This window comes from Chelonia mydas, chromosome 6 (genome assembly GCF_015237465.2).
Source record: "Chelonia mydas isolate rCheMyd1 chromosome 6, rCheMyd1.pri.v2, whole genome shotgun sequence".
NCBI classification, from domain to species: domain Eukaryota; kingdom Metazoa; phylum Chordata; order Testudines; family Cheloniidae; genus Chelonia; species Chelonia mydas.
Genome location: NC_051246.2, coordinates 30,993,362 through 31,012,224, shown reverse-complemented (window position 1 = coordinate 31,012,224; position 18,863 = coordinate 30,993,362). Strand labels below are relative to the sequence as shown.

Below are 18,863 nucleotides of genomic sequence, written 5' to 3'. Positions count from 1 at the left end.
ACCTGTTTGTGCCACTACGTGTGTCCATCCACTCCAGACCGCTCCAATCTTTTCACCCGAGAAAAAATGAGCATCTATTTTCTGGGGCTCAACAAGAAAAGTCTCTTTACTCACTAGCTGCCCGTGTTTGTTGCTACCCCAGACACACAATTCTCCTTCATCTGAAATAAATACAAAAGTAAAGAAATTAGAAGGAAGCTACTTCTGTGAAATATCAACAGATGGAGAAAAATACAAAGGGAGGGTAATACATTAATTCAGTTTCAATTTTCCTTGTATATTTTCCCCACTATTTATACTCCTCTACACACACACACACCCTAGATTGTAAAGAATAAAAGTAGCCATAAGGGCCCTCAACACATTTTCCTTTCCCAAGGCAGAACTAATAACTCCACTCATGCCTCTCTCCACTACAAGGACATCGACTACCATTGAAATAGATTGGTGGATAATTACTATTTTTTCCTCTATTTGTTTAATAAAAAAAATTGCATATACACACACCACAAAATCACAATGCAAGCTGGGGTGTGAATCTGACCCACGTTACCCTGCCACTGAATAACTGTCCACGTAGACCTTGCTGACACGCATTAACAATTTTTTGAATTTAGTATTCTTTGAAATGGGACTAATCAAAGCGCATTAACGAACTGTTAAGAGAAACAATGAATGTCAAAACAGAATTTTTTAGGTTTTCTAAAGGACTCTGTCATTTTTTTCAATTAAAAAGGGGGAGGGGGGAGAAAATCAAGTAATTGACTCTTGTATTTGCCTAAAATTCCTCCCCAGAAAAAAGGAAATCTTCTTTTCCCCTGAGAAACTATATGGCAGAAACAGCTAATTTCAAGCAAAGAAAAAAAGTTAAGTTTTTCTAAGGCTATAACCAACATAACATTTGTGTGGCTTACAATTTACTAAGGATGCTACAACAATCTACTTACCATTAGCCCCTTTTGTATATTTTAATGTGATCCCTGTAATTTGTACACAACCAAAGGCAGTACAGCATATGCCTATAGGCCATATAGTTGCTACTATATTGGATGTAAGTAGTAAGCTGAGCACTGAAGGAGTGAATTAACAGCTTCATCATCCTTTTTTTAAAATGCGCCATATGTTTTTGTAACAATCCTTTCTACAGTTCTGTAAAACTCTTTCAAATTAGAGGTGTTCCAAGTATCACCAACAGGTGGCAGGAGAGACTAAGCAGAAATGAAATATACAATAAACAGTGCCTCACATCCTTGTAAAAAACTCCTGCAGATTGTAGGTCACTTATAATTTAAAAACAAGTACTGTAGTACCTTGAGTCAAACACACACCTTTAAAAGCTAATGCAGGAGTGAGAGAGACAGAAATGTTTTATTATTAAATAGCTTTGGATCCTTAGCATCAGGAGCTTTGGTCTTTTTGTAGCCAAAAAGGATTGCTTGCTTAATCAAAATCAAGAAAATAAAAACATGGAAGAATAATCCATTTGCTACTTAAATAAATTCATATGTCAGTTAGTCTGGTATACATTGATTTTCCCCAGAGTAGCCTATACTTAGGGATACCTCAGTCTGCATGTCTTAGAATTCAATAAAACTCACATTTTGCAACGTTTCCCCACAAAATTATTGCTCTCTGTAAATTAGCCCAAGTAAATACACTGGTGCACAGTTTAGAGGATGCTAGAGATCCCAAACGTGTAGTTTTACTCAAGATTTCATGTCTTCAGAAAGATTAATACATTTTCCATGCCTCAAGGTTATAAATCTATAGCATAAGAAGCAACCATCATATGTGGGGTCAGGAAGGAATTTTCCCCTAGTCAGATTTGCAATGACCTTGGGGTTTGTTTTTTTGGCCTTCCTGTGCAATGCAGGGTGCGGGTTGCATGCTAGGATCATCTGGATATATCTCACTCAATAAATTCCTTGCCATTGTGGGGGCCTCAGTCATTGGTGCACCTCAGTCCCTCCTCTACTCTGCCTGTGGCACACAACAGTTTAGTCTCCTGTTGGCTGTAAATACTTTGGCCTAATTTTAGTTGTTGGGTTCAGCGTGCAGGTAGGCTGGGTGGCCTGTGATATACAGGAGGTCAGACAAGATGATCTGATGTTCTGTTCCGCCCTTAAAATTGATGGTACTATGAATCCTGTTTCCCTTCACGCAGAGCAATACTCTAGCTGTCTTTCCATGTAACATGCTGGTTCCTGTTCAGCAAGCACAGAAGAACTGACTGCAGAGTGCAAAAAGTAGTGTTTACAAAAGCGCCTGTATGATTTAGGAGAACACGTCCCACCAAGGTGCATTAATAAATCCCAGATTCTGCAACTCTTACTCACAACACGTAACACCATGCGTCACAGAACAGCCTTGTAGAAATCAATGAAACTATTTGTGGAGTAAGTGTATCAGAACCTGCCCCCAAATGACTGTCAAAAAATAGAGTTAAGTGGATTTATTTGCTTTGAACACCGTCTCCTCCCCAAAGAGATCCTAACCAGGGATGGGTGCTGGTTAGGATCTCTTTGGGAGGAGATGGTGTTCAAAGCAAATAAATCCACTTAAGTCTATTTTTTGATAATTTACTCTTTCAAACAAATGAATACCACTGAAGTTATAGCATGCTGTGCTGTGATCCCATCAGATTTTACAAACTAAAGCAGAGCCCAGCTAGAACAAAAATTAAGAGTCACAAATATCTAGCTTCTAAATACATTGCCCAAGCCTACTAATACGTACATATATACCTAGGGCCTACCTGTAAGTGACACTGAATGGTAGGAGCTGGCAGTGACTCTTTTCACCTTTACATCTTCCAGACCTAGGAAACATCAGTTCCATGGAATAAGTACAGGCAAGACACAACTCTATGCCCAGATCCCTTGTAGTACAGAATAGAACTATATTACTTCAGAAATTGCACCATAAGTGCTGTGTATTATGTATTTTACATCAGAAGGTCTCAGCATATGGAACACAGATCCCAAGGAAGTCAGCATTATTTGTCCAGGGGATTGTGAACCTGTGTTCCCATTCCATACCACAGACACAGTGCAAACGACTGTGCCAGTTCCTGAGAACATATTTAAAAATGTGCTGATGATGATGTGTTTCTGTGATTAAGGGGAAATCCAGACCCTGAGCCCTGGTCATGCCAGTTCACACTGGAACACCAAGACCAGGTGTTAAAGAGATATGCTTGGGAACACAGAGGGGAAACCTATCTGCAAGCCACAGCACATCTGCAGAGCCACTCCATGGAGGTTAACATGGCCACTTGCATCCCTGTAATGTGAGAGAGACAGGAGGGTCCACGGAGTGTCGAAGTCCCACTCCCAGCACATCAGCCCACCCATGTTCCAGCCCCTCCATGCTGCCACAGAACACAGCTCCCTTACATCCACATCCCCTCTTTGCACACAGCAGCTGCACTAGTTCCCACCGTGACCATGCAGGAGGGGGTCTGGATTTGCCCCTTACCCAGCATCAATGAATCCATTACTTCTGTAATGACTTTCTGTAATGCATCTGAATCACTGCAAAATTATGGGAAGCGTAGATGACACACCAGGGGGGTTAAAGAAAAGGTGCATTGTTTGTATATATGTACATGGTTTATATATTACTGTTCCCAGTGCTACTGTCTTTACAAAGAAAAAGTGTGATTCTTTAGTTACCTGTTACTTTACAAGGTTCTTTTGCTGTCAAGAAGGATGGGATCATTTTCCCTTGGCTTGCCCGGTTTGCCCAAGAAGCCATGCCTGTTCCCCACTGGAACACCATGCCGCTTTCTTCTCAGTGCAGGCATACAAAGGGAAATTAAAACACAACAATTACTGACAAATTCAGTTGACTGGCTTTTCTCTTGTTAACTAATTTCAAAAGAGTGTTTGCTTGGCTCAGTTTATATTGGTGTTAATTAAAAAAGTTATCTATAACGAATACTACTTTCCACTTATACAACCCTTTTCATCCCAAACACACTTTACACACATTGAATGAATCCTGACAAGGCCTCCAAGAGGCAGGTGGTTATTACTCTCCTTTTATAAATGGAGAAACCTGAACCAAAGAGGGATATGTGTCTTGCTCCAAATCCCTGAGGGCTACATTGTGGAGTTGCTCAAGGCTCACAGTAAGGAGAATTGCGTATTTGCACTGCCTCAAGAGAGGATATGGGACCGAACTGTGATTCAAAGAATCACAATTAAGTCCCACAATTCAGCCTCCAGTGGAGAAATAAATTCTGCCACCCCTTTACCTGGCACAGCTTACTACACTCTCCATGACAACTCAGCTGTGCTGGCCGACACGCTGGGAAGCAGTAAAGGAGTAACAACCCCACAGAGGCTGATTTCCCTGCTACACTGTGACCTAACCTCTTATACCCAGTAGTCCTCTGCTCAGACCCCTATGGCTGGTCATAATTTAGCCCAGAGGATACAAGTATCCAGATCTGGATTATAATTGAGAATTGTGGTCAGAACTCAGGGGTGCTTGATTCCTAGTTCTTGTTCCAACCACTAGACTACACGTTTCTTCCAATCTCTATCTCAGCCCTTTACCCCTTCATCCAATACCCAACTGTCTGGAACTCATATGCAAGTAACAACAAGAAAGCAATGTGCTGACTGTTGATTGCAGCAAAACCCTGCCAAATCCATAGAATGTCTGTGGAAGACTCCCCATCAAGCCTTGGGGAATTCTGAAAACAGATAGCAGGAAAAGGCCTTAAAGTTCATACAAACTATGACCCGCCACGATAGAGCACCGCTGATAGTAGGAGACCCAAGAAGTCATTAAGGGCCAAATTTTCAAAGCCATTTAGGCGCCTAAATAGCTTTGAAAATCTGGCCCTGTGCTCTTGGACAGTCTTCTTTCAGCACCACTTTTTAGAAAGAGGTGTTTCTAGCATATTCATTATCATGTTCTTGCCTAACATGCCTGCCCTTAACTTGGACAGGATTTTTCAGGTGTCATTTTCCTATGGCTTCTGTAGCGAATAGGAATAAAATCATAAATCCTTTCCCTCCCCTGCCTTCTTTTTTAATGTAAGCTATTAGACATCTCACATACTAAAAGTACTATTAGTTTCTAACTGAAATGCTAAATTTATGATGGCATATTCACCTGTAGCAGCAAGAGCATGTCTGAGTCCTGCAGCAACATTCACCACCTTCTCTGTGAGGGACTATTCAAACATAAGAAAAAATCATATTTGCATTTTACACCTCTCAGAGGGAAACACGTTTTATCAATGCAAATGCAAGAAAATGGTATCACATTTACAGACTATATGTCACAGAGTTCAGCACAAAGATATTTATTTTAGAATATATTTCAGTCTCATTTCAAAACAGCCTTGGGAATTTCTTAAGAAAACCAAGCAAAGCTTCCAGAAGTGCAATAGCAGACCCTGTCTTTAGGTATGAACATTGAATTAAACTGTATTATAACACTTATGCACGGAGGGACCAAATTAAGGTTGCATGGGATGCCTTAATTCTGGCATTTCCTAATTTGAAGGCTTGATTTTGCAAACTTAACATTCTTTTAACATAGTTTTGTGGGTGTAATATTGATATAAAAGAAATGGCAGCGAACATGAGCATTTAATGTAACACAAGTAGTACTTACAAAACACTGCTCAAGTGGTTTATTAAATTAGTAATTGACAGATCTATACCAGCTGTGTAAAACCCCACTAGAAAATACTGTAGATGCAGAATGAGCCTGCATTGTCAAAGTTGGAGACTATAATTATCACTAGTAATGCAGCACCTTCCAAGGATGGTAGGTGGTGTACAAAAATAAGGCATGACACAGTCCCTGTGCCAAAGAGGACTAGATAACTTTACAGGTCTTTCTCTCGTTTCTATAACCATGCTGTCCCTGAATTTAAAAAAAGCAACAGACAGGTTTTGGCATTGGCAATGAGACTGGTAATCCTAACCAAAGAACCAGAAAGGACTTTGCCGTTTCTGAGGCTTTACAGACCAGGAGTTCTCTCCAATACAACAGAAATGGGAATTTATTTGGAGAGGAAAGAGTTTCATTAATGTTCTAAAAATCGAAACCAAAGTATAAATAGGGATTAATTAGAAGGAGAGAATAGTGCTGCCATGAGGAATTCATTCACGCTGCTGGGTTCATAGCCAACAGTAGGAAAGTTGCTCTGAGGATACATAAGTCTCAGTAGCTATTTCTTATAAGATTTTTAAAGCAATTACTTCAGACACAGATTCTGATACCCTTATTCATGCTGAGTTGTGCCTTACCCCATAAGTACTCCCATTGACTGCAATGATGACTATCTGTGGAGTACGGTATTATTCAGCACAGGCTGGGGTTTAAGAGTCTGCCCCTCAGTGCCTATGAGTGCAAGAGACAGACCAATAAGAAATGGGTTTCCCTAGTCTCCAAACATATTTCTTTTGAAATTGATATGGTTTGATAAACGTTTGGAGGTTAAATGAGGACAATACTAATGTATTTTTCACTTCGTTTAAAATTCTTTTTTTAGCTGCTGCTTATAACGTCAAAGAAAATGCATCTAAAATCCATAAAATTTTAATTTCCCTGCACACACACTAGTTTCTTATTGTAGGGATGATCAAAAGTGCTGATTTCTCACACTGATTTTTCTTATGAAAAATAAAATTTTAGGAATGGATTCTGCAACCTTTGCTAAAAGATCTTTCCACATGTTATGTTGCACTGCTAAGTTATAAATGAAGAAGCACAAAACCAAAGAATTGGCATTTATATAGCATGTGCCAGCAGAAGGAACTCAACTGAACAAAACCTTTCCTGCGGTAGACGTCCCAGAACACAGCTGATTGTATTGAAATCAGCTGTGTTTTTTAACAAGTTCTCCTTTGAATTTTTAAACCTAAAGGCCTAAGAAACTAAATAAAGTTTAAGATCAGTGGAAATCCTTTCCTTCTTTCCTCAAATGTGTACTGAAACATTTCTAACACCTTATAAGCCCTGAGTCAGAGCTTCAGATGGGGAAAATCAACATAACTCCTTTGACTTCAGTCAGTTTACAACATCTGAGGATTTGGCCCATTGTTTGGTTGACCGTGGTTATTAAAATGTGTGTGGATGAAATTTTATGTCCTTTTCCAAAATGTACCATTCTCCTCTAGTAAAAGTTGGCACCTTCTTCATTTAAAACACACACACACCCCCACACAGTGCTGACTTTCTAATGTCTATAGTATTCACTCTCTTAAAGTGCCTAATCCTGGCTATGCATCATTCACACGAGTAATTCTCTTCTCTTTAATGAGTCCAAGGGCTTGATCCAAAACTCACTGAAATCCACTGGAGTCTTTCCCCTGATTTTAGTGAGTTTTGTCTGGGGCGCTGAAAACAGGACCAGATCTGTAGAGGACAACTTTGTTGAGTCTTTACCTCAATCTTTTGTGGAATCAAGCATCCTCCTGAAGTTTGAGGGACTCCTAGTTGTCCAAAAGAGTTAGACCCACAGGATAAAACTTGGCCATTTCCTGCAACGTAATACAGCCTTGTTGGAGCAGTGCAACTCATAACATTATACCTTAGGGTACATTTATGGTTATAAGCAAGATACCATAACACATCGTTAAAAGAACTATATGCCAGATACCACAGCACAGCATATAAAGAACTGAACGGTCCCTTTTCCAAAAGCTCAAGCGCTTGTGGTCTTATAAACCATATTCAGTAAAGGTCTAAAGATAACTGAAGAGGGAGTGTGCGGAACATTCAGCAATTCCACTTGCAAAGCAAATAGCATAAAACCTCTGAGCACTCAGGCTTTGTACAGACCGTGGTACGACAGAGCTCTGTGCTTTTACTGTATGTCATAATATTTCTCCAGGCCCTAGTGGGAGACAGTATGGCCTAGTGCACAGAGCACTGGACTGGGAGACCTGAATTCAATTCCTGGCTCTGCTCCTGGCCTGATGGGTGACCTTGGGCAAGCCATTACACTGCCCTGAGTCTCAGTTTCCCCATCTGTAAAATGGAGACAATGATATTGACCTCATTTGTAAAGCACTTTCAGGTATGCTGATGAAAGCACTGTATAAGAGGTAGGTATTATTATTAGTGAGATGGACTTACCTGTAAGTATGATTGTAAAATCCCAACCACAGGCAACTTGTATCACACAAACACTAGACAGCGCAGTGCATGAAGTAAAACACAGGACATCCTCAGTGTGATTGAGTCCCAATTGTCCTCCTTTGTTTTGGCCACATACAAAGAGTTCTCCTGCACCTGCAAAATAAAACCACTGTCACAGTCATAACACAGGCAAAATAGAATCATACACACATTGTGATCCTGTGATAAATTAGCACTGCATGCATAGGCCTTGTCTTCTCAAGATAAAATTATATATCTTTAACGAATTAAAAATACACTTTTCTTTCTTGTATAGACACAGCCATGGAGAATGTGACTGCCAAGGGAGATGATTCTAACATTAACATTGCTCCCCCTCAGTGTTTCAGAGGGAAGTCTTTCATCCCATTCACTTTCTCCTTCATATCCTTCCTATTTCCTAAGTAGCCATTATTTATGGTAGAACTTTTCAATCAGGGGTTTGGACACCACTTAAGATAAAGTGAAATATCCTCTCTTCCCCCCAAAGTAATGAACCCTCTTGCATACTAAGCAGGTAGAAAACAGGCTAAGAAATAATTATCACATAATCATAAAATGACCATTAGAGGCAACTGAAATAATATAACTCCCCTTCAAAACAATTCAATTCATTGGCAGCAAATAACTTTTCCACTTTGCAATTACAGATTGGCACTTGCTAGAAACTGCAATCCACACACAGGTGGCAGCACAGCACCGGGAGAGGCCCAGCAAGAAGCTTCTCATTCAGAAACATGCCAGCCCTTGCATTACATATGTCATGTGAATGTCTGTTACCAGTAATAACTGCAGAGTGTCCTCCTCCTCCAGCAATGCTCTTAATGTTTTGATGTTTGCAGGAAAAATCTTTCAGAGACTGGGGCAACAGCACATCCTCTTTATGACCAAGGCCGAGCTGCCCATAGCTGTTTGCACCCTTTAAACACATACAGAAAAATAAAAATATGAGAGAGCTTTATTGATAAAGCAATTTATTAGCCTTTAATTAGAAATGGGTTTATTTAGGGTTTGCAAAAACTCAACTTGTCCGTATTTTGTTATGCAGAACCTAGAACACAGACACCTTGGAGCTTAGGCCCATTATATGCAAACCCTTTAAAAATTACTGAGCAGGCATCATACAGTGCAAGTTCAACATGCCTCTGCCACTAAACAGCAGCCAATTTTATCCACTAGTGCTTAAGAATTCACAAGACTGCGGTGAAGCTGAAAGAGATGAATACTGCATGTATAATATCATACAGTTTAAGAGCTGTATTTTATTCAAAGAGCAGCAGGTCCATCTAAGCACTTTGCAAAGGTTGTTGGCACCTCCATCCTTAAATCTTGCACTCTTACATGAATTTTGTTGAGGAAATTTTAAAAAAACGGAGGGGAGTACTGATTACGAGTAAAGAGGTGGTATTACCACTGCACATACAGTATTTGTGAGACCATTCCTGGAATATTGTGTCCGGTTCTGGTGTCCACTCTTTAAAAAGGACTTTGACAAATTGAAAAGGGTTCAGAAAAGGCCTACAAGAAGGATTTTAGGTCTGGAAAACCTGCATTTACAGTGAGAGACTAAAGATCAATAGAGCCCTGCAAATCTGCAGCTATCCACTTTGTATCTGTGGATGGGGATATCCACGGACCATGTCTGCAGATCGCGGATGGATGCAGATCCAAATTTTATATGTAGAGTCTTGCAAATCTGCGGATATCTGCTTCATATCATGTTTGCGATTGAAGATCAGATGCAGATACAAATTTTGTATCCGCCCAGGGCTCTAACGATTGATCTATTTTGTTTATTCAAGACAGAGTTAAGAGGTGACTCGATCATAGTCTGTAAGTATCTACATGCATCCAATGAAGTGAGCTGTAGCTCACGAAAGCTTATGCTCTAATAAATTTGTTAGTCTCTAAGGTTACTCCTTTTCTTTTTACAAATACAGACTAACACGGCTGCTACTCTGATATATGGGGACAATATTTCTGAAGTAGAAGTTCTTTAATCTAGCAGACAAAGGCATAACACGATCCAATAGCTGGAAGGTAAAGCTATACAAATTCAGACTAAAATTTGCAAGATGCAATATTTTCACAGTAGTTATGTAATTGATGCAGGAATCATTTGGTGAAATTCTATATCCTGCATCATGCAACAGGTCAAACTAGAATTACATGATGGTCCCATCTGGTTTTAAAATCTATTAGTTTAATTTTTCTCCACTGTAGCCCGAAATATTATTAGAAGCAGATTATAATTTCCTAAGAATATTTGCACTGTAAACTAGAAGCCTGAGTGAGCAAATGGATTGAGACAAAGTGGCAATTGCTGTATTGCGCATAATATTTAAAAGATGCATGGCAATGCCTACAGTATGCATGTAAAACTGTAGCAGATACACATACAACCTGTTATAAACCACAAACATATGGATAAAAGTTACTATGTAAAAGTGTAACAGACTGCATTAATAAACTACTAGGTATTAAAGAATATAAAAATGTGAGGTGCCTAACTGCTGGCATACAAATGCAGGATTCTCCATAACTAGCACTCATATAAAAATATTTGCAATTGTGATCAATACAGAATACATATTTATCACAGCAATCGCTACATCTGCCATGATGTATCTTAAGCAAGGGAACGCCTGTTTTTAGAGAAATATCGTAGGTAATGCAGAATGTTGTACTGTACAGTATAGGGACTGATTTTCAGAGCTGCTGAGCAAGGTTTATACTACATTTTAAATCATGGGAGGGTTTCAGTTCACAACTTGAGATGCAGAAAAATAAGGCAGTCAGCATCACTGATGCAGTCCATAAAGCTGTGGGCAGTCAATTAAGTACTTATGTTGCCCTCAATACCATAGTTACTGAGCGCCTCACTCCCCTTCCTGAATTTTAGTCTCACATCATCCCTGTCAGGTAAAAAGTATTATCCCCATTTTACAAATGCAGAACTGAGGCAAAAAATAGATTAAGTGATCTGCTCAAGATCACATAACAAGTCTGCGGCTAAGCCAGAAACTGAATCTAGGTCTCCTGAGTCCCAGTCCAGTGCTCTAGCCATTACTAAACCATCCTTCCCACCATGCAGTAGCAAATCAATTCCAGTGCAGCTTCTCATTCAAACAACATGGACTGCCATAAGGAAAACTATGAATGGTCTGCACTGTGGTACCATACATAGTATAAATGGTCACCGCTCTCACTAATTTACCAAATAAGTCCCTAAGCAGAGACCGACTGTGAACATCTGGCTGATTATTTTAAAAAACAGCTATCCTATTTCTCTATGCCAAAATTTGCTTATTTTTTGTATGCATCTGTTTCCTTATCATACAAACCCTCAACCCACAGAGTGATACAAATGGCATAAGCTGTGTTCTTTTTATGGAGCCCTGGGCTTGTCAAATATTCCACAGAAAAGCTGTTGAATATTTTCAAATTCCTTTTTATAACTGTACAAATAAAATGTATCCCTGGCTAACTAAGAAAATTTGGTAAGATAATTTGAGGCACTTTGAGCCAAATTCACTACTGATGTATGCTAGCATAACTACGATGCTATTCATCGAATTTTGCCTCAAACATATCAGTGCTGAGTTTAGCCCAGTGTGCCTACAACTAAAGAATGTGTAAGGCTTGTTAGTGTTAAAATCATGCATGCAGTAATTATGCGTAACCACCCTCCACTAAGTTTTCATTAATGTAGATGCTCTCTCAGCATACTATCCACAAAATGAGGTAAGAAGCACATGCTGTCTCATTTGGAAGTTGGAACTGGTGAAATGGAAACACTTGTCTCTCATTAGTCAGCTCTTTCAACTCAGACAGGGCATAAAGAGAAGCTACTGGTATATTTATAAGCTAAAACCAAGCCAGCTAAATAAATAGCACAAAATAATCACCAAAAATAAAATATGGGAAGTCTTAAAATGTCTTTGAGGATTCTCAGCAGCACGAGTTGATAGTCAGATCAGCCAGACTCATGGACTGCTATCAACATCAATGCCAACAGCACATTTCCTTGCCTTCCACAACATTCTTAGCAAACACCTGGTCCTGGGTGGTGTTGACCTCAGCCCAAAATTACTGCCCCCAAGCAGAAATTAATCATTATGATTTTTCACTGGCCCTTTTCCACCTCAAATCCCCTGCCTCATCTGGGTTCCTTCTCTCTCCCACACAGGTTATGGAGCACCTGATGTCTCTTAAAGAGAGATGGTATCAATAAGAAACTAATGTAGCAAATTTTAAGACTGTATCACAAAAGGGCACTTGGATGGAGAGGTCAAAGTTCATTTTAGGGATTTGGGCTGCACTGCATGGCCTACAATGAATGCGTGCATTGCATTTCAAGATTCCAGCTCAACAGGAAGCTGGACATTGGTGTTAATCACTCCATTATAAATAGTACATATAATATCAGATGGTTTGGGGATTTATCACTGCTCACTAATTGCACAACTCTTCTTGGAGGGAAACTCATATACACACTGCAAGGAGTATAGCACAATTAGATGATGAAAATAAAAGGGCAAGGTGAGATGGCAGAAAGAGAGAAGATGGATACCTTGGGCAGCTAGCAGCCTTCAGAATGGGGGGGAAAGGTTTCCAGTTGCCTGAGGTGCCTATCTCCACTTACTCTTGCAAATTTGTATGATGACTATTTTTGACCAGTAGGGCTACTGCACACCAGAGTTTGTGGATGAGTATCAGAGCAGGTAGGGCCAACTATAGCTATCCACACCATGCCTCCGATGTCCCTTTATGCACCACAGCTGAAATCCTGGTCCCATTGAAGTCAATGGCAAAACTCCTCTTGACTTCAAAGGAAAGGGGGAAACTTTCAGAGGAATTGGTGTCCACGAACCATGCAGATATTTGAGCAGAATGCAGACTGACAATCAGCAGCTATGATCTTTTTGCATATGGGTTGTGGCATGCATAGCCCATTGGCTCCCTCTTCCACGGTGTAAAGGCCAAGGCACAATCCGCTACTAATGGATTATTTTTGTTGGATACCAGGTGACTGTATTATCATATGACACATTGCAATGATGCACTGCAGAGAGAGAGAGTACATTTTCAGGTGTCCATTCCCAGAAACCTTTAAATAGGGTTCTGAACAGACATGCCAAATCCATGAAAAAAAAACATAGAAATTGGGCTTGTTTTTGGCTTAACTGGCTTGTGAGTCACTTGTTAGCTAGTTTTTGGCTTGTAGCTTGTTGTTTCTTTTTTTTTTTTTTTTATCAGCTCCCAGCAAGTGGGGGCAAGGGGAGGGGAGAGAGTTGGGGTGCACGGCAGGCCTACCCCAGTCCCAGACTGCACCCCTGGTGGATCTAGTCACATAGAGTGTTGGGGTTCTTAGGGATTGGCTTGTTTTGGCCTTGTTTTGAAATGGGATTAGCTTGATTTTTTTGGCTTATTGTGAAAGTCGGGGTGCTTACTTACCACGTAAAAGTTGGCAACTGTGGTTCTGAACAGCAACCCCAATTTGGCCTTGAGTCGGTTAATTTCACTCTGCTAATGCTTAGCAAAGCTATAAAGTAGCAGAGCTGGCAGGGGAGTGTCAGCAGTCTCAGGCAGACATCACATTCAGCTTACATTTATAGGGTGATCTTCACAACAATAAGAAACAGAAATTTGATGTCTTTTTTAAATAAAAGCTTAAATTCTGCAGACACTGGTGGCATAAGACCGCACACTTGCCAGAGCAAACTCCTCTCTCAAACTCCTAGGAAGGATTTCTTTTCAAAAACTTTGGACAGTAGCAGTTCTCAAAATACACACAGCTGCTGAAATTCTGACTGCTGGGGGGGGCGGGGAAGGCATAATATAGAATCTTTCAGAAAATATATTTTATTTCTGAACTTTTTCAAATGGGATCAGAAAAGGGAGGATCACAACGATAAACATTAAAAAGGAAGCATAGAAGCACACAATCTGTTCTATGTGAAGATTAACAAGGTAGCTTCAGAAATAGAGAACTTAATACAACCGTTACAGCCTTTTACTATTTATTTTTAGCACTTTTATTCAGTGTGGTATGTTTGTATAAGGGGATGCTTTGCTAGCACTCAACCATACAAATGGCAATGCCCATAATGTGTGCCCTAGAATTGCATCAGGAGTCGCAAAGGCGAACCCACAGAGTTCAACAATGCAACGCATAGCCACACTCACATTTACTGCAGGCAGCCTGAGGAGACCACTGAACCCAGTGTGCAATGTTCCCACTTGTTATAAATCTAGGCCTTGACCCTGCAATTGTGCACATGGGTGAACTGCTGTCCTTGCAAGGAGCCCTATCATAGGGGCTGGAACTAGGGGTGCTGCTGCACCCACTGGCTTGAAGTAGTAACAACCCCCCAAATACATGGTTTCTGCCTTCAGCACGCCTACTGCAGAAACAGTTTCAGCACCAATGAGTCCCACTGATTTCACTTGGGCAGCAGCCTGCCCATGCACAAGGAGTGGCAGGCTGTGTTCACGCTATGCCCTGTAATCTTCTTGCATAATCTCTCTATATCAGTGGTTCCCAAACTGGGGTTCGTGAACCCCCGGAGGTTTGCAGAACGTTACAGGGGGTTCGCCAGAAAAATTTCACGAATGGTGCCAGAGGTCCCCAGCCATTGGAGGCAGCAGGTGGGACCTGGTTGCAGGGCAGACAGCCCGAGCCCCAGGGAGAGTGGGGAAGGGCAGTTGGGGCTGGCAGCCTGAGCCCTGCCCCTGTGAGCGGGGGAGCCAGCCGCCCAAACCCCAGCGTAGGACTGGCAACCCAAGCCCCAGGGAGAGCGGGGCTGGGCATTTGGGGCTGGTAGCCCAAACCCCAGCGGTCAGCGGGACCTGCAGCCCGAGCTCAGCTGACCGGGGCAGTCAACAGGGTCCAGCAGCAGGAGCCCCCTGGAGTGCAGAGAAAATTTAAACTTAAACCCCTGGAAATATTCATTTTTAGGAGGGGGTTCATGAGATTTCACAATTTAGTGAAAGGGGTTCGCAGGCTGTTAAAGTTTGGGAACCACTGCTCTATATTAAACACAACAGTGGCTGCAATCTGCTCAGTCTACTTTATGCAAGACAAAAAGGAGTACTTGTGGCACCTTAGAGACTAACAAATTTATTTAAGCATAAGCTTCATGGGACGTAGCTCACAAAAGCTTACGCTCAAATAAATTCGTTAGTCTCTAAGGTGCCACAAGTCCTCTTTTTCTTGTTGCGAACACAGACTAACACGGCTGCTACTCTGAAACCTGTCTTTATGCAAGACAGTGGCAGCTCAAAGGACTCCTGGAAAGTTAGTTTTCCCCACCCCTCGGCTTTGCAGCCCCGGCTGCTACAAGACTCCAGCAATCCCCCATTCCTCAGACCTGCCACAGCGAGGCTCCCCAGGCAGTGTAAGGGCATGGGCTGGGCTGTCGATTTTCTGTGAGACGTCTGACAGATAAAAGGGCAGAAGGGGGTGAAGCCTATTTACACCGTTCTGCCGTGACACCCACGCGCTGCACCAGCCCCCGCTACTGCAAAGCGCGGCATTTGGGGCTCTCCGGCAGGGCTGCTCTGCCCAGCCCTGGGTGCGCGGCTAGCCCCCTTTCCACCACAGCCCCCGTCCAGAACTAATGGTGCAGGGGTCCCACCCCGGCCTGTGAGGGCCACGCCTGGGGCTTTGTGAGGGGGACCCATTATCCCACCGGCAAAAGGCTCCAGAAATCACGGTCAAGGGGCATCTGCACGCGGCACAGCACACAGCCCCCTGCAGGCACAGAGGGCTACAGTCCGGCTCCCACTGGTGCGGGGGGGGGTCGGTCTTTGCTCTCGCAAAGGAGCCATAATTTTGTTTAGGGAAGGGAAAATTGCTGGGGCAGGTACAAGTGCCGGGGGTGAGAGAGAATGGGAGGAAAATACCTCCCCGGCCTCTGTTTCGTCTCTCCCTTTTCCCTGCGCAAGCAGCAAACCAGCCCCCCCGGCAGTAGCCTCCCCTTCTCCGCTCAGGGCGCCTGCCCTGGAAGCACCGACCTACCCAAGCAAACAGCGCCCGCGCCGCCTCCATGGGCCCAACCCGGCGGCCCCGCGCAGCCCGGCCCCTTCCCGCCTGAAGCCCCGCCTGCGCCGGGGCAGCGCTCGGGTGGAGAGGACGGGGCGGGGAGCTTGGCTGGGCTACAGGTAGCCGAGCGCTCGCTGCTTCTTTTCACCCAGGGCCACCCGTGCTGTGCGCGGCGCCTTGTCATTTCCGGAGCCAGCCTTCTCCGGGCAGGCCCGAGCTCTCCACCGGGGGGACTTTTCTCCTCACGTACACATAGATCCGTCACGCTGCAGCTAGAGACAAGGAGCCGCTTCACGGCCCAGCTCCCATTCCTGCCCTGAGGCCTCTCGCGCCTCGGCACCGCCTGCAGCCAGCAGGAGCATCGGTGCTCCTGTCATGCAAGGCTGCGACAAAAAAACTTCAAAAACAGACTCCAACCAGAAGCTGCTGAGTTGGAATTAATTTGCAAACTGGACACCATTACATTAGGCTTGAATAAAGACTGGGAGTGGATGTGGCATTACACAAAGTAAAACTATTTCCCCACGTTTATCTCCCCTCCCCCACTGTTCCCTACGCCTTCTTGTCAACTGCTGGAAATGGCCCACCTTGATTATCACTACAAAAGGTTTCCCCACCTGCTGGTAATAGAGCACCTTACCTGATCACTCTCCTTACAGTGTTTATGGTAACACCCATTGTTTCATGTTCTCTGTGTACATAAAACCTCCCCATTGTATTTTCCACTGAATGCAGCCGATGAAGTGAGCTGTAGCTCACGAAAGCTTATGCTCAAATAAATTTGTTAGTCTCCAAGGTGCCACAAGTACTCCTTTTCTTTTTGCGGATACAGACTAACACGGCGGCTACTCTGAAAACGTCAGGTGTATGCTCAGGGCCTCTGACTGCAGAAGACACAGACAACCTTCCGTCTGGCCTTTCCTACCTTTCAGATGCTTAGCTTCAATCTTCATAAAGTTCTTCAAACATGAGGGGGGTTTTAAATCATATAAATGTGATTTACAAAAAAAAATAAAAATTAAAGACCGTTATGGGGGTTTATTTAGCTAGATCTAGAAATAGCCGTCGCATTATCTTTCCTGTTGTGGTTTTTGCAAGAAAGGATAGTAGCTGGTATTTTAACACTTGCCCACAATTTTGTATTAGCTATTTTGATATTACACTTGCAAACTGCCAAATGGCTAATAGATTATAAGCTCTTTGGAGCAGGGTCTGCCCTTTTGTTATATGTGTGTACAGTGCCTAACACAAGCAGGGCCCTGATCGTACCATACAAGTAAATCATCATTTGTCACCCACAAATTAATAGCATATTGAGAGATTATATGCTTTGGTCTCTGTGGTATTTTATATGAACTGTTGTTGTGGTATAGTCCAAATTTAAAAAAATCCAGAATTATGCTAAACCTTTTGTTATTATTTAAATATTCTTGACTATAACATCCCAGTATGGTGTCAATTGTTTAATCCCATATTCAGCTTCATCTGTTTGTTGTACTGTCTCAGACTTCAGTTTATATACAGAGGACCAAATTCCTGCTCATGTCTGGATTTATGCCCCCAAATAAGCACAAGTTTATTATGCTCTTGTGGCTATTTTGAACTATATTTTGGCTGCCCTGCACAGAAATCCATGCAGATTACACCTGCCAGAGGCAAACAGAGGGTCTGTCGTGTCTCTCAAGACCAGGGGGGCTGAACTAAAACACAGAATATGTTCACCAACTATTAAACCCTGCCCCAGCATAATGTGCAGAGAGTCAGCCTGATGGTTTTAGGGAAGCCAAGACAAAGATGCATCCTAAGGTAGCCCTCTTGTGTGTGTGGGCCCATAATAATAGTGATAATAATGTGTTTGTGATAACAATAACAAACTCTATATTAATAAGAAGGAATGTAGGTAACTACCACATTTGTGATCTTAAAAATCCTTGGCTTCAAAATTTAAAATGGTGACTCAACTGGGCGATTCCCATTTACTAGGAAGCATGTGCATTCACAGTGGGGAGAAATTCACCTCAGTGAAGGTGGGGCAGAACTAGGCCTAGGTACGATTTAAATCGCAATTATGACATCAGTACAGCGTTTAAGTGAGATTTATGCAATGCATAGGCAGAGGGATTGCACAAGGCCTACGGGTGAATTTTATTCAATATGAGCTAAAACAAGCATGTACAGCATATTCATTCAAGAGTTACCAATTGGTGCAGATTATTTTGCGGTACTGCTCCCATTGAAGCCAATGGCAAAACTGCTATTACCGTCAAAGGGACCCGGATCTGGCCCATACCTAAGCATGTTTCTTGCTTAGTTATTTGCTATTTTATTTACCTATTTGTGGCAGCATCAGGCAGTGACATTTCTTGGATTCATGGGCACCAAGACTAAAAGACAATGTGAAGTATCTCAGGAACAGCATGTTAGCACCAGTCTATCGAGCTAAAAGAGAAGAGCACTTAGTGTAGTCATTTACACCTGTGTAAAATGCTGCCAGACTAGTTTGGTAGGGTTTTTTTACATTCATTTTTCCCAGGTATAACTAGCTATACAAATTATGAAGCTTTTGAGAATCAGGTGCCTTTGTGTGTAAGGGGTCTGATTTTGTCACAATTAAAGCTAGTGGCAAACCCTGCATGAGTATTATTTCTATTCCAGTGGCACACTG

General features: G+C 42.3%; 1 protein-coding gene across 9 annotated transcripts in view; it reads right to left on the bottom strand.

Moving 5' to 3' along the window:
* The window catches only part of SERGEF (secretion regulating guanine nucleotide exchange factor), a 236,922-nt gene extending 220,563 nt beyond the window's left edge, over positions 1–16,359 (bottom strand). For 5 of the 9 annotated variants that reach the window (XR_006291465.1, XM_043548377.1, XM_043548382.1 and 2 more), the window contains exons 1-8: positions 16,175–16,358; positions 8,932–9,070; positions 8,110–8,265; positions 7,417–7,511; positions 5,128–5,188; positions 3,675–3,788; positions 2,756–2,818; positions 3–161 (exon numbers count right to left, since the gene is read on the bottom strand). Coding sequence is in view for 8 of the 9 variants with exons in the window: in XM_043548377.1 (XP_043404312.1) it covers positions 3–161; positions 2,756–2,818; positions 3,675–3,788; positions 5,128–5,188; positions 7,417–7,511; positions 8,110–8,265; positions 8,932–9,070; positions 16,175–16,204 (817 nt within the window). In the remaining variant the exon portion in view is untranslated. Of the gene's footprint in view, positions 1–2; positions 162–2,755; positions 2,819–3,674; positions 3,789–5,127; positions 5,189–7,416; positions 7,512–8,109; positions 8,266–8,931; positions 9,071–16,174 lie in introns of all 9 variants that reach the window. The other 4 variants (XM_043548379.1, XM_043548378.1, XM_043548380.1 and 1 more) reach the window with 2 other exon arrangements.
* Positions 16,360–18,863: the final 2,504 nt, after the last annotated feature.